Source organism: Limulus polyphemus, unplaced genomic scaffold, assembly GCF_000517525.1.
Source record: "Limulus polyphemus unplaced genomic scaffold, Limulus_polyphemus-2.1.2 Scaffold4, whole genome shotgun sequence".
Taxonomy (NCBI): domain Eukaryota; kingdom Metazoa; phylum Arthropoda; class Merostomata; order Xiphosura; family Limulidae; genus Limulus; species Limulus polyphemus.
The window spans coordinates 1,389,870-1,407,228 of record NW_013665614.1 but is presented as its reverse complement, the minus strand read 5'-3'; the positions used below and the strand labels follow the sequence as shown (position 1 = coordinate 1,407,228).

Below are 17,359 nucleotides of genomic sequence, written 5' to 3'. Positions count from 1 at the left end.
AATTTTGGCTTTTTCTGAGTTTGTGTATGCTGTTTTGTTTTGTGTAAAACTCTGCTATCACGAAACGGTTTTTGTTTTAAATTTCGCGCAATTCTACACAAGGGCTATCCGCGCTAGCCATCAATAATTTAGCAGTGAAAGACTAGAGGGAAGGCAACTAGTCATAAACACCCACCGCCAACTCTTGACGGTACTCTTTTTACCAACGAATACTGGGATTGTTCGATTTACGAATGACAGTGTTAGAATTTAGATTTAACTGGATTAGGGAACTTGTAGGATATCGATAGCTCCTGACGAACCTGTAATAGCGAAATATTGAGCTAATAATATTACATTCTGGAGATATGGGTCGTTATTATATTTATAGTAATTTATATACTGTTAGACGCACGTTACGGCAGACTCGAGAAATAGAACATTACAAGCAGTTTTATAATTTAACGAATATTCTAATATTGAACAGTTGTGTATATTAACCCTGAAGAAGCCGTAACTTTGGTTAAAATAAAATATATTTTATATATACCTGGAATGTAAAGGTAGTTTTTTCTAAATTTTTATCAAAATTAATTTTTTAATATCTACACTGTACCTTAGAAATGTAAATCTTCTTTGACATCACAGAGTTCTAATTAGATCATTTGCTTCTATTAATAGTACGCTTGCAACCCTTACTAATATAATACACAGTTTTAAAATTATGTATATATATGTGAAAATAATATTAGATGATTATCTTATGCAGTCATTTCTTTGCTTGTTTGTTGATAAAAACAAAGTTACAGAGTGGGCTGTTTGTGCTGAGCATACCACAAGTATCGAAACCAGATTTTTAGTGTTATTAAGCCAGACTTGACGCTGAGCCATACTGAAACTTTGTGAAATTATTGTACAATAATTAAGCTAAGCATATTCCAAGACTTGAGGAAAGAATTATATAAAGCACAAATGTAGAATTAATATAATAAAATAAAAAACACGAACCAGAAGAATGACATAATAAGTTTACCTTGAACTTGAAAAAAACTTTAGCTTTCACTCTTGGTATTAAAATAAAGCGGACCAAGCCACATATCATGATCTGTACAAGTGTTTCAAGTTTGATTTTTATAATAGTAAATATAAGGAGACGATTAACTAAGAGTTTCTAAAGTTGCTGAAAAGCTAAAATAGGAAGAAAGTCTAATACAGCTCATAATGCACATATGCTACTCTTATTTCAAAGCTTTTACTGAAACAACACATTAAAGTCTAATATATGAGCAAGTAAGTCACATTGCGTGTTTGTGAATTGATTTGTCCGCGAAATTTTCTCACAGCTTTGTAGAACCAAATTTAGCAGGCGGACTCGGGGTGGCCCGGGGATGGGGTCCTTAACTATATTCCAGAGCTCTCTTATCAAGGTGGTTAAACACGCCCGAAAATTCACCCAAGCATGAAGGGGAGCTAGTAATAGTTTTTCAGGATCGCTGAATCCGCATCTGGTATCGGATTTTATGGATCCCGGGGGCGTATGTTTGAAACTGTGTTCATACTCCCACTCACCAGCTAGTGGGATCAAACGTGGCATACATGCTGTAGTTCCATAAGCGGATGTCCTAACGAGTTTTGTTTTAGGGCACGTTCCCCATCTGGGTAACCATTGAAATAACTGAGGATAATGATCGGTACTCCTGTGAAACATGAGGAGTCTTTAAACCCTGCTGCAGCAAAGCGCGAGTATTTTAACGTTTCAGAATTTTCCGCAAAGCTACACAAGGGTTATCTGCGCTATACGCCTCTACTTTTGAACTGATAGACTAAAGAGAAGGCAGTTAGTAAACAACATTCATGGCAGACTCTTACCAGACCCAATAATCATTCTTATAACGCACCCACGGCCCCAAAGATCAGTATGCGTTTTTGCGGCAACAGGTTTGGTTTGGTTTGAATTTCGCGCAAAGCTATTGGAGGGCTGTTTGCGCTAGCCGTCCCTAATTGAGCAATAAAAGACTAGATGGAAGGCAGTTAGTCATCACTACTCACCGCCAACCCTTGGGCTACTCTTTTTACCAACGAATAGTGGGATTGACCGTCACATTATAACGCCATCACAGTTGAAAGGGCGAGCATGTTTGGTGGGAGGGGATTCGAACCCGCGACCCGCAATTTGAGAGTCGAGAGACCTATCCACCTGGCCATGCCAGGCCTCATAATTTTGTGAGACGTGTGCATTTCGTATTTGTAACATGTCAGTTAATCTGAGGTAACAGAAAGTAAACCATGAATCACAAGAGAACGCCCGACGTTTGTTATTAATGTAATATATTATCGTTTGTTGACATCACTTATAATGGTCTGTCAGTTTTGTGGACGTATCTTAGGTTCCAAGTTCAATGATATTTCAAAAATCACCCTTAACTCCAGATTTCGGTTCCTCGTTATTCCAGATTTATAATTACCTTGCATATATTATTAATGTTAGTGTTTGTTTACAATTCCATGAATAATTTTAGGCAACAACCTATATTATTAGAATAAAAATCGAAATTTAAACAAAATACACATAATAAACTTTCAAAGTATTTTATTTTATTTTTTTCCTGAGGGAAAAAAACCCAACAAAAACAACATGGTAAAAGTCACATCAACTACGACGAAACACATTGTTTTATGATTAATCTATTGTTTCGTCGTCAACATCACGTAACATACTCTAACTTTAAAACAACAAACCCATTTAAAAAATAAAACAACAAAATCATGACTTTGAATGTCTGTTATTATATTTTTTAACATAATAATATCTATCATATTTAAATGTGATGAAAATAAACTTTATACTATAAACAAAATATGGACTTCTTAGAATGTACAACTTGCTGTTCTGACTTTTATAAAGTCATTTAAAAACAACGTTATTTAGGGGGGTTGAAAGATTGTCAAATATCATTGGAATGCAATACAAAATGTGCTACAACCTTTGTTTAAAACTGTATTATTTAACTTATTAAAATGTCACTGTATGAAAAGCCTTGGGCGTTGTGATAACACATATATGTAGGCCACGTGGTATACGTAAACAACAATTATACCATGGTCAAACTATTACAATATACTTCTAGAGATTCTACTGTACAACTGAAATGTTAAAAATCTTTAAGATGTACTGTTATGAACTTACCCACACATATACGTGCATGCACATAACTTTTTTTGTATATAAAAAAAATAGAAATAAAAGAGTCCAGATTTTTCTTTCGTTTTTAACTTTATAATATATTATTTCTCCCTTTGACATTCAATTGCAAGGGTGGCAGTATTGGTTTTGCATCTTTACTAACTACTCTGTAGCCACTTAAGAATACACTCAACAAAATACTGTCATTTTATGACTAATTTGTACTTAAGATGTCATGCTTCTGAGTTTGTTTCAGAATTTTACACAAAGCTACATGAGGGCTATTTGCACATAGCCCTCCTTAATTTCTAACTAACAGACTAGAGAGAAGGAAACTAGTCAATCCCAACTCTTGTCTGGTAAAATAGTGGGATCTGACCATCATTCTTAAAGTGCACCAACAGCCCCAATGTGGAATGTGTTTTTTGTGGCACCAGGTAAAAAAAAAAAACCTTGAAGTTCACAGTCTAAGCATGCTAACTATAAGACCATTCCAGCTCAAGAAATATAGCAATATAAAAAAAAGAACAGGTAATGGAAAATCATTGAGTTTCATTCAGAAATTTTCAGGTTAACTTAACATACATGTATATTTTAACTGATTTCATTCTTAATTTTGATAGAACCAAGATTATAACTTAGGATATTAATAAAAAAAAAGAAACTACTTCCAAAGCAATAAAAATTATCACTTCATGATGCTCCAGAATAACACTTTAAAAATTCTAATTGTGTGAAGCATGATATTACACAAAGAACACTATCATTGATTCATTTGGTAAGAATCCAGAATCAATATCTGCTAGCATCATTAACATTCCATGTAATTTGAACAAAATGAGGGGCATTGAACAAAAGACCTCACTGACAATGTCTTACAACAAATAAACAACAGAACTATTATCTTTTCTTACAACACCTATGAACTACACTGTGAAATCAAGAGTGAAATATCCACAAATATTTTAGTTTAAAGTTATGTTTCATCCTATATTCTACTTTAGTCTATGCTAACTTTATTTTTTATAGTTTGTCACGTTTTTGCAATTCCCTTATCCAAGTGACAATACCTTAACATGAAACATTTTTTTCCTAACAAACAAAAAAAAAACACACTCCAAACTGGTAGTTTTAACACAATATTATTATTATCTATCAGCTTCTCCTCGCAACTTCAAATAATGTTTAACTGGATATGTACATGTCTTGTAAAGTCAAAGGTATCTTTTTAAAGTAGAAAAATAATCATGTTATGTGTAAAGTTCAAAAAATGCATAAACACAATTATGCAATATCCTATGTACACAGATATGATTCTAAATCAGAAAATCATATCACAAAAGAGTGAGCAGTGATAACTTGGTCCATCAGTGGTCAAATGATGAAAAACAATACCTATTAGATTGCAATAATAAAGTATTTGTATATAATGAATTAAAACACCCTCCAGGGGTTATGGCTAGAAAGTCAAAAGTGACTGGTTTTGAGGAAGCTGAATAATTCACGACTTCTCATAAGTCACATTCACCTTCTCCACATACAAATTTCATACAAAAGTAGTAAATGTCATAACGTTTATTTGTATTCAGAATTTTTACGATTCATATATAAGACACACTACAAGCAACCAGACTCAAAAATCACTTAGCCACAGACTTGATTTTTGGAAGTCCTAAAGAACTGCAAGATCAACTTTAAATCTGAGTCAGTTGGTCCACTCACATTCATATCATTGCTACGTGTGCTAGCAAGTGTATCCATAACATAATGAAACTATTTTAGAAACATATTTATTTTATGTGATATGAAAGAGGTAACAACACATTGTTTTTTATTTTGAGGTTTATATAAATAAGCTATTAATCATCTTCCTTAGCATTTTGACAGGAAAGTGAGTTGCAAAATCTGAACAGTGAATTGTAATTTTTCCATTTTTGGAAAATTATGAGAAAAAAACAAAATTCATAGTTACTTTCCATTAAACTACTTCATAAAAAACACATTATGCTTACATAGATACAAGAATAGTTGGACCATGTACATGCATAAAAAAATGAATAAGTCACAAATCTTCACTCATAAAGAATTTTTTTTATAGAAAGTAATAAGAGAGATTAACATGATGCAACAACTCATGCTGAATTATCCTATAATATCCTTCAGTCTCCTTACATAACTTAGAAACAAGTTGACTGCTAACATGAAGATAACTGATGTAAAAAACAATGTCAAAATCAGATACAAAAGAATACCTTCTTGCATGAGAGAGTCAATTACCTTTACAGTGCAGACAACAATATCTTCAACATACATATCTTTGTGTATGTGTGTTATATTTAGATAAGCGACTGCATAGATTCTCTTAAAATCTCTGGCTAGAAATGCTTTAAAATACACACACACACACACACACACACACACATACATATATATACATAAAATAACTATGTGATACAAGTGGAAATATTCCTAAGAGAAACTTGTACAAATAGTGTAAGGCAATGGACAGCTTCAGAATCAGTTATCAATTTTATATATATATCTTGTCTTCTAGAATAAACAGTTCATGACATCTTGAATATCAGCTTAGTTATCTAAATGTTCAAATTTTTGCCATATCTTTACCTCTGTCCTCTTTTCTAATATTGCTTCAAGGAAAAAAGAAGATTCATTCATATCTCTTCTTAGTCAGACCACTAAGCTCTGAAATGTCCTCAGACCTCAAGATTAGTATATTAGTAGTATGTTAGAAGCTGTCAATAGTTTTATAGAATACAGGTTAGGTTACTTATTTTAACCTGTTCACTTTACTCGCCACCATAAACTAAAAACAAAAGCAGAGAAGATGCACACTTGACTACTAATGCCCAGTCAACTTTGGCATTAAAAAGTTAAATGATAAATGAAACATGATAAACCAGTGGCATATGAAGCTTCTGGTCACAAAGAGAGAAAGTTACTAAAGACATAGTATGAATTCCAGGTCATGATTTATGTCACAAATAAAGCAAGGATTATGCTTTGCAGTCAAACTTTAAGATTCTACTGAAGAAACTCCATGTGATCAGTGGAAAGAGCTTCTTCTCCCACATGGTGAGAAGACAGAAAAGGATCATCATTCACAGGAAGCATATGATCATCCATCATCATGTCATTATAATGTCCAAGAGGATTACTAGGGCTTGCACTGTGGGCTGAGCTCAGCCCAGAACTGGGGCTGGGAGCAGGACTTACATGTGGTTCCTGATTTACATTCAGTCCTAACAAGTCCAAGTCTATTGTGGATACATGCATGTTTCCATTAATATAAGTGTTGCTTGTACCAGGATTGTTCAAAAGCATATTTGGTGGGATAGGCTCTTGCTTAATGAGGGAGTTGAGATCAGTTTCTTGTGATGACTGCCAAACGGTATCTGTAACTTGAATGCCATGAGAACGAAGCTGGATCTTCAATTCCTTTGGAGTAAAGAACAAACAAATGAGATCTGGAAAACTTAATGACTGTAAATGAGCACAACAATATAAACAATGTCCAAAAGTTAGCATTTTCCTGCACTGAAAATGTATTTCTGATAGGTACTTACCTCCTCTCACAAAATAGCTTTTCTGAACTAGCACTGCCCTCTACTGTCACCAATTTTCAATGCATACCACTAGCCTTCCACCTCCAACTTCTGCATATCCACATACAGCATGATCCAACTTCTATCGTAACCAGCACCCTTTTCACACCTGAACTCGTTAATCACTTCGAGACTGGTCAGAAGACCTACACCATATATCAGTGGAAGCGGGGAAGCTGGGTGGGAAATGTGAGATGAGGTATGTGTCTATTGGAAATACATTTTCAGCGTAGGAAGATGCTAACTTCTGGTATGATATTTTACCTCCGCTCACAAATAGCTAGAATCCCACATTTAACTGGTGGAGGGAGGATAAAAAAAATGATCTCAATTTAGAATGTGCCCAAGAGAAACCAGGAGGTGTGGAATTAAAAGAGAAAACATCACATCTGAGCGAGAAACTACATTACATCTGATCTAGGTATACTTTTTGCTCTTTTATAACTTTGTCGCAAACATAAGTGACAGAAAAATAAGAAGGAACCCCAAAACATGTATCACTGATGAATGGGACTCCTGGGTGTTGAGTGGCTAGGGTGTGACAGACTATAGTGGTAGTTCAACTTCATCCAACACCATGCAGAAGGTCACCTACCTCTTCACCTCAAAATGGGAATCAGTAGGGAGGATGAGCTTTTGTACCAAAATCCATCTCCACTTGTGCACATTTCCAACACAACTAATACCAGATCTACTGGGAGCTGACATCCAGCAAATGGTAGGAAGGTGGAAAGCCCCAACAGGATGACATTTATGGTCCTAATTCTGATGACAATGGGTATGCTACTTCCAGTTTGTGGTAGGAGGTGGAATCTGGCCATACACAACCAAGAAAATATGTGCTGCATTCAGCTACAACAACACCAGATCTGCTGGAACCAACATCTAACAGATGGTAGGAAGAGATGGTAGCAGCTCTCCCCCAATTGGAGCACGACCCCATTCCTATTGTAACCAGCGCCCTTTTCACATCTACACTCGTTAATCACTTCGAGATTGGTCAGAAGACCTACACCATATATCACCTATGGTGCATCTCCAGTCCAAAACCTGACAGCAGTGGGCATTTATCATACAATCTGCAGTAGAAGGAGGGATACCAGCCAGCACATATACGAGGACTTACTTAGCTGGATTATCTCCAACCAACACCAGACCCACCAAAAATGCACATCTGGAGGATGGTAAGGAGGAAGAATCTCTCATTCTGCAATAATAGAGAGATAAATGTTTGTGACAGGGCAGAGGGCTTCAACCAAAACCTGCCAGCATCTGAAATTGTACATCTGGCCCACAGTAGGAAGGACATCACACCACTTACATATAATACTAATCATGACCAGGGCATCTCCAACCAAAACCAGACCCACCAGGAACATACAGCTGGAGGATGGTAGGAAAGAGAAATGCCACTGTATGAAAAAAACAATTGATCAGATATATAGACAGGAATATGGCACTGTGCTACAACCGAAACCTGGTGGCATCTGCAGCATGCCACCACTCTACTCTCAACTGAGTGGTATGATTTATCACTCAGGAGGACAGGCCTTTATGGTCCACCCCATCAGCAGCTAGGAACTGGTAAGTGGTAAGGACTCCCATACTCCACTAGAAGAAAGGGAGAAAAAAACATGTTGGAGAGTCCAGAGGACTGCATCGCTGGAGACAGTGTAATGAGTAACCCCAAAACCCTATTTTAAAAAATAAAGGTACCACGTCGATGGAGCCGATAAATCAAAACCTGGCATCATCTGGAATTGTACATCAGGTAGGTCCGTGGTAGAAAAAGAGTCTCAACGCCATGGAGCATCAGAAATGGACAGCAATCTCTGTCTGCTTTACTCATGTTAGTCCATGAATGTATGGTCTAGGACAAATATATTTATGAAGCAAAAAACTACTAGTAGTCCTATGGAACACCCCATCTCTATGGTGTGCATAACCCAAAACTGCAATGTAATAGTTTAGTCAAACATAACAATAAAACGGAGATACACAACCAAAGTTTGGCAGTATCTGGAATTGTACATCATGTCCATAGTAGGAAGGGCTACAACATAATTAACAACAAACATGGTCACAAGATGGACAGTGTGAAAAAAAGTATACCTGGCCACTAGCAAAAAAGGCCCCTGAAAAAGTAAAAAAACGTTTGAAAAAAAATAAACTTTTCACAATATCAAAATGCAAAAATTTAAATAAATAGTTAAAAAAAACGTCAATAATATAATAAAAAATGTAGACAAATAAATGAGGAAAAACCAGTACATCTGTACAGTACTACTGCCAATCGAGAAGTGATTAACGATGTCAGATGTGAAGAGGGTGCTGGTTATGATAGCAGTGGTGTCACATTCCTATTGGTGGAGAGCTATTGCATGATCATTTGCACATGGATATCCAGAAGCGGTTGGTGAAAGGCTAGTGGTATGCATTGAGCATTTGCACCAACAGAGGGTAGTGCTGGTCAAGAAAAGCTATTTTGTGAGGTGAAGTAAGATATATTATCGGAAATTTTATTTCAGGAAACAATACTGTCACACTTGTCTTCCAGTTAAAGCATATATATATATATATATTTGTTTCAAGTTATGTTAATTTTTTCAAACAACTTCATTTTTATGCATGATTTTCAAATAATATAAAATAATATAAGTTTTCACAAATGCCTAATGATATCATTCAATTGATAAACAATGAAGATTAAGAATCAAATTCTGCATAAAAATGTGGTACTTGGGTGTGCACAAACAAGAAATTTTAAAAACTTTTTATCTTCTAAATCTAAACAAATTATTTTTTTTGCAAAAAATTTAATATTTTAGTTTGATCTAGTCTATTCTTTAGCATTTCTTGTGCTACATATGGTGCTTCTCATTCTGACTACAGTAGTAAACTTTCTATAAAACCAGTCTATGTTTGAAAACTGTTATTGTTATATCAGTTTTATTCTAAATTTTGTTGAAAGCAATCTTAAGTGTCAATCAAGTGTAGATATAAAACATCTGTATTTCTAGAGCTGTTTTGGATACATCTAGGGCAAGAAGAAAGCCCAATGATGACACATTCAGTGACTTAACAGAAATGTTTCACAATAAAAATCACTTTAAAAAGTATACATGTTGATGTTCCTGTTTTTACAAAGACAGATTTTGTGATACATTTATATTTAAGAGCATTTTATTATATATCATTTTGAAAAAAAAAGTATATCAGCATATTACTCTGGCAGTTTTAGTGGTTTGTCTTGACATTTTAAGCTATGTTTCTTAATCTGTTGTTAATCACCAAATTTGTCAAATATTTCTTGCACTGAAATTAGTTTTTTTTTCAAATGAATTTTTGCAATACAAAATTGCTTACATTCAAATGAACAAATTTATGTTATGAAAGATTATCTATAATTTTTTTCAATATATAAAATGGGAGCTATTTTAACTCATATTCTTATATATGGCTTTGTTTATTTTTACATTTTACATACTTAGAATTAAACTAAATTTTCAACAAGCACTGGAGTACTAAAAGCCTTTCCATACTAAGTTTTAACTCATGTGTCACTTACCTATAACTTTCCACTCTACCACCATCTACACGAGTATCAGGAATCTTACCAAAGATCTGTTTTCCAACAATAATATATATTTTTTGAAAGTTGCAGTTATGATAAAATTTTGGCTATGGAAATGGGAGCGAAGGTACTTCAGAGGTAAATAATAATTTAACATTCATTTGAAATATAAAAATGTAACATTCAAAACAGGTAGACTGAAAGCCAAAATACCACATTCTATAAGGAGGTAGGAATCAACAAACATGAAAAGAAATTGAAAATATAAAACAGCAAGATACATGGATGGAAGATAATAATCTAGACTAGAAGAAAATGTAGCCAAGCAAAGTCTGAGCAGAATCCAGAACCAGAATTGGATTCAAAGGAAAATGAGTGGGGTGGACCAGCCTTATAATAAGACTGCACCTAAGGGCACTCAGAAAGAAGGCATTCTTCTCAGAAGGGTAACTCTTTACTCATGATGCCCTCTAACTTAAGCAAAGGGATTGTTTTTTGTGAATGGTAATAGTGTATTGAACTTGTAGAGCCAAAAATATTACATAGGTGTTGGAATTAGCTGTTCCTGCAGTGGAAGGTCCACAGGAGAGCAGTCCAGACATGTATTATGAAAAAACATACTCCTGAGGTAATAGCTCCTTTTAATCCATATCAAAAATGGTTGGCCAAATTAGTGGGCACTCATGGAAAATCGAATAAAGACCCAAGATGCCCTCAAGGATCGGCTCAAAAGCATGAAGACACTGCAAAGGGAATATCAAAACAAAGAAAGAAAGAAAACAGAATAAAAAAACATACATGATCCTCATCTTGATTGGAATTGAGACATATAGTGATAATTTTTCTAATATCTCTAATTGCACACAAGGAAATGCATGTGCAGGTAGGAAAGGTACCCACAGATGGCACCCTCTGTCCACTTCCAAAAGACAACACCTTCTCACAGAGCATCAGTATAAGTGATGAAATTTTGTCAACGACAAATGAATAGATAGGTGCGACATGCAAAAGTCCCCACTAGATAAATCCATACTCTGAGTCTCACTGAAGGAGAGACCATGGTTTATTTTATATATATATATATATATATTTGATATATACAATACATAAACCAAATAATTTCTCAATCTCAGACATGCCTAGATTTTTGAATAGGAGTGTTGAGCAATATATAAATACTTAGGTTGCCTAGGATAAATACAGAGGTTAAAGAACTGCAAGAGTCCTAACAGGATGAACTGATATAAATACAGATTCTTAATACATAAGAAAAGAATATGCTTAATTACAGTAGCTTTCTTGTTTCAAAGTCAAAATAATTCACAATTCCAGACACTCTGCATAATTAACAAGGTCCGTTGGGCAGGATATACAACAATTCACAACAAAAAGATTGTATTGAGCATAAAGAATAACCACAGGCAGTAAACAAGATCTTTAAACTGAAGATGCATGATGTGATGAGGGTAAAATAGCAAAATATATGGCCACCTCTGAGATGTAACTAAAGAAAGGGTACAGAGAACAGAAGGCCAAAAGCATCACTAAATGGTGAATGTAATGAGATGTAAGCTGAAATTCACACTTAAAGTTGTCAGGAACATCATGATAAACACGATAGATCAGTTGCACAAATCATTCATGAATATGGATGGCGCAAGATCCGTGGAATGAGAATCATATAAGATAATCACAATCAATGCTGGTTTCCTTGAAAAATTGGAACAAACATCCCTGATCAGACATAGAACACATCCATCAGAAGTAAAATCATGGTCAGTCAGAATGGGTAACACAATAGGAGAGAAACAGCAGTGACCATCTCTTGCAGCCCAATTCTCTGGTAAGAAGACTCTATCAAGATATAAGTACACAGTCTTCTTGGAAAAAAGAAAAAGAGTACGAGAAACATCAATGGCAAAAAAAGTCTGAACATCTCCTCCCTGGAGTTAAAAGGAAAATACATCTTCAAAGATGGTAGAGTAAATAAGTAGCATATGGTTTGAATGTAGAAGACAGAGTTAAATCCCACTGAGGACAATGTAAAAAATACAAAAATGAAAAACAATTGGGTTGAAAATGGCATGTGACTTCTGTGGCAACTGAAAGTGGCTGAAAGTGCAGCTCTTTAGCCTGCAATAGAAGCAGATAAGGACTGATCATGAAAGAAGTACAGAAAAAATCAAGCTGTTAACGAGTTGGAGAAACCTAATTCCACATGCAGAAATTCTGAAAGATAGCCCAATGAAGTTGGTCTACTGCCAAGGGAAAACATCTGTAAGATCATGAAAACATTCAAACTACCCAAGAAAAGGAACCAGCTTCACAAACAAAGGACTGCATAACAGCTAGCTGTGAAATGTAGATGGCAAACACTGTTGTGAAAGATGTACTAAAAAATAATAGAATAAAATCCCTCTGAGATAGGTGAAAGAAGTGGAAACCATGGTGGAGCAGGCCAGTAAGGTGCAACAAGAACTAGACAATGGTACCAACTGATCTTGTGCAATACTTCAGAAGAAGAAAAAAACAGAAGAGGTACAGAGAAAAAAAAAAATCTCAAGATCGGTTTGAAATATCCACTGGACCTGAAACTGGAAACCAGTATAGAATCTGAAGATGATGCGTTACTGTAACAAATGCATCAAGCAAAGGATAACTAAAGGATTGGCATAACCAAACCAATGAAATACCATCTTGGAGAAATACATTATGTGAATGTATCCAAAAGAAATAAACTACAGCAAACAAATGGTGTGAGATTGAGTTTCATTCTGTCTGTTGATATATATGTCACCACAATCGAAGTGTCTGCGAGTAGCGATAAAAGGGCAAAAACTCCTGACATTCATGTGGAACAGCCTAAACCTCTAACAGAATAAGAAAGGATATATTTGGTCAAAGGAGACGGGTAAAGTTCTTGGGAGAGTATTAATACAAAATCTCAGATAAATTAGACATTGAGTAGGCACAAGATGAGACTTGGACTAATGAGCAATCCATCCTAGAAAAGATGAGAAACCAATTTAGTGTGAAGCAATCACTGAGTGAGCATCCTCTTATCATCCATGTAATAATGGCAATAAATACTATGTGCAGAAGACAACCTAATGGTTTGACTACATGTATGAAGACATAGAATGCCAAATCCAGACCAAAAATGAAGGCACATGAAGAGAGAAACAGAAATGACAACAGCAGAAGTGTCATCAGGATTATGGCTACCACCGTAGCAAACAAATCTAGCTCTGCAAACTCTGAAAGCAATTAGGCCAGAGTAAAAGAACAACCTTCAACAAAAGCAAAAGAAAATGGAATGTGTTACACAAACTAAGCATCCATACAATAATTATACCCACCAGTAATATCAGTATACAATAAAACTAATACACTGAATCATCAGAGCTGACATTACAGCTACAATTTTATCCTGTAAAGTACAGGAAGTTATGAAAATTCAAATAGTGGCAGAAATAACTTTTACATCAGAAAGAATGTCATAGAAAAGTTAACAGCATAACTGTCAACAAGAAAATATAATTTATGGCAGGAAAGCAGAGTTTATGCAAGATCCACTGGATGGTGGGAGAGTGGAGAATTATGGATAAGTGACACATAGTGTACAATGCATAAAGGAAATTTGGAAATTTTTAGTCACGTGCTTTATTGACAGCATAAGTTCACACTCAACAAGGAAAGACTTTCAATATTTCAGAAGTTAATCTACCTTATTTCAAAACCAAATTCATATTGACTTGCAAAACCTCTGAAAAATTATTATCATCTCCATAAAAGATAAAAATGCAACTCTTACAAATGTATGTCCCTATCTTAACCAATATAACTATTTTTGTGTAGAACACAGCATAAAATAAGGTTATGGTCCACCGAAAAAAGTCACATAAAGTTTGTTAACACATGTACACATATAAAAACTGATGTATAGTACCCCTTACAAAGTTTCACAAAATTGTCAACTCATAAGAACCCATGTTATTAATGAAATGTCATTTGATGCAACCTTTGCATACTAGTACTATCAGGTATTGTACCTTCAAATAATAGCCAGTTGGTAAAAGATCAGCAGTGAGACAAATACTTCTGAGTCTCAAAATGTAAGAATAACATAACAGAAAGCAGAACCCAAGTTACTTCTGTCAAAATCAGCTTACATGCTTTCATATTAACACTAACCTTTGCGGTGATGTAGCATACCTACCAAATCACCTGTTAATCACTTGAATTCTGTTTTACGAACTATATCATATAATATTTTACAAAGATGCAAGCCTCATCTTTTTTATAATCAACAACTTATTTTAGTGCTTCCATGTAAACTTATCAGAAATATGTAACATCTCACATAATACTTAAAGAAATAGCAATTAAATGACTATGAGCTTCTGAGAGTTGGGAAACACATTTAAATTGAGACAAACAGAAAAAAAGAATTAAAAATTCATTTTCCACAGAAACATCTATCCTCAAGAAACCAACCTGAATCCTAAGAAGTAACTTTCTGTTCTGGTGCTCTAACTGTTTCTGTCGTTCTTCCATGCGAGGTATTTTACTGACTTCTTTCTTCAAGCATCGCACATAGTCCACTGAGGCCTTAAGAATTGTGCCCTTATTTTGTCGGAGGTCACGAACCAGATCAAAATGGCTGCAACAGAGTTTTCTAGATTTAAGATGTCCAATTGTGCTAGTAGGTGAAAACATAACAAAGATGTACAAATAACATGATCAACAAAACAAAATAACTATATTTTTTAGTAATTGGGCTGTTTGAATAAAACAAGCTCAGTTTTCAATGGTTCTATTAGAGCTTTTGATTTTATTAAGGTGGGGTAATTTTAATTAGTTTGAACACAATAATATCTCTCCAAAGTGATAAATACTAAAACATAACCATAATTTAATATTTCAATGGACAGTGCTAATTCAAATGAAAGGCAGAAATGAGATATTAATGTGCTATGTAAATACTATAAAAATGCACACTGCCAAATTGATACTTACAAACAAAAGAACTACAAAATATAAAACATGATTTACTGAGTATTGTGAACTGTACGCAATATGATGTTTATTCAAACTTTGGTCATAATAACATAGGATTATGCAAGACAAATGCACTGTTAAGGCATATTTCTAATCCTCACCTTTACCAAGACTTTCTAAGGCAGTCATGCATCAAGGTATTTTGTAAGTCATCCCACTCTTACCATGACTTTTTAAGACAATCATGCGCTAAGGTCTTTTTTTGAATTCAACCCTTACCATGACTTTCTAAGGTAGTCATGCACCAAAGTATTTGTAATTCCTATCCTTAACATGATTTTCTAAGATATACTTGTGTTTACTTTTGTTACAATAATTAGTTGGGATGTCATTAGAGCTTGAGTTGAGGGAGAGCAAACCGGAGAGCAGCTCCTGTTGTAAGAAAGTGTTGCAAAAATACTTCTGTTGTTTAGAAATTTTTATGAAAACATTGCTGTTATTGAATGTTCAAGGACATATGTAAATTTAAAGAAATACTATCACAATTTTACCAATTCATATTGTTTATGCAGGCCTACTTTATTATAGGCCTACTTTGCAACATGTCATTCTTCTTCATTTGAGTTACTTTTCTATGTCAACATACATTGTGATGTCATCAAATAATTAAAATAAGAGACTTTGGCAGCTTCCAGACCCCCGCTGCCTAATAGGGGCTGTGAAACTGAGCTCCACTTCATAGCTTTACACTGAAGCCCTGGATGTCATTATCCTTGCAAGAATGTATTGAGGTGATTCTGATGTGATATGGTGTAATGAGATCAACAATGCACATTCTAAGAAGCTGTAAGGACAGAATTTAGAAAAGTCATGGTGGTACACAATTTTTGTATCACCTGTATTACACTCATAATAAATGAAAACTGTTAATTACTTATACACTATATTAGTGATCTAAAATATTGCTAAGTGCATTAGTAACTTCAACAGCATACTATTTTTGGCAAAATATAATTTCACAATTATGTATACTTTTATCTTAAAATTTAAAAAAGGTTAAAATGTTTCTAAGGAGATACTTGCTATGTTTTTACAGTTATTTGGTCAAAATGTAGACTCTTTTATTTTCATTCCACTTTAACATATTTAAAAATTGTTATCAGGCTATAGCTCCAATTAGTTGTTGTTTGTTAATTTCTGTTAAGTAGAGCTTATTCAGTGGATTTAGTTTGGTTTACAAAAAATGTTTAACATTTTCTAACTTTTCACAAGTCCTTTACTAGAAATATAGAAATAATAAATTGATATATTAGAAAAAAATAAACTCTTAAAATAATTTTCAAGACAAAAATCAGTAACAAAAATACTTTACTGAAGACCATACTACGAGGGTGATTACAAAGTGTTTCCGAAAATTGAAATTTCTTCTTTTTTGTTGGAACTGTTATTTTTCGATATATATATATATATATATTCTTAGGAAAAACTTAAATTTGGATGTCACAACAAACCACTGATCTATAGATCGCTAATGGTAAGCAAGAACAACTGCAAATTTAAACACACAGAAACCAAACTTTCCTTGTAAGTATGGTTTTCAGAGTACGGATTTGGTCTATTGTAGTTTGTTGCCTTATGAATAACAACATTTCAAGCTTTCTTCAATATTTTTTTCAGGAATTTCATTGGCATAAACATGACATTTATTACAGCATGCTTTGCTTTATTTGCATGAAAAGTTCTGCATTTATAAAAGAACATTGAAGGAGCTAAAGATACAAAATAAAAGTCAACTAACATGTGTACACACACACACAACTTTCTTAATCACCATGTTGTTCTTATTTGAGTGTGTCAAGTTACAAGGTGACAATAGAACATTTGTCTGTTTTCTTTGGTTATATATTTTAAAACTGGTAAAAGCCAAACTGTCTGTTGATTTATTTACTAGAAAGGCTTCCTCAGATAAAAAAAAATATATAGAATATTTCTCTATCT

General features: G+C 34.2%; 1 protein-coding gene across 4 annotated transcripts in view; it reads right to left on the bottom strand.

The window, feature by feature from the left end:
* Positions 1-4,723: 4,723 nt before the first annotated feature.
* Positions 4,724-17,359, bottom strand: part of LOC106470778 (microphthalmia-associated transcription factor-like) — an 84,227-nt gene continuing 71,591 nt past the window's right edge. For 3 of the 4 annotated variants that reach the window (XM_022400914.1, XM_022400777.1, XM_022400868.1), the window contains exons 7-8: positions 14,858-15,062; positions 4,724-6,619 (exon numbers count right to left, since the gene is read on the bottom strand). In XM_022400914.1, the coding sequence (XP_022256622.1) occupies positions 6,206-6,619; positions 14,858-15,062 (619 nt within the window). In that variant the 3' untranslated portion in view covers positions 4,724-6,205. The remainder of the gene's footprint in view (positions 6,620-14,857; positions 15,063-17,359) is intronic. The other variant, XM_013931383.2, reaches the window with a different exon arrangement.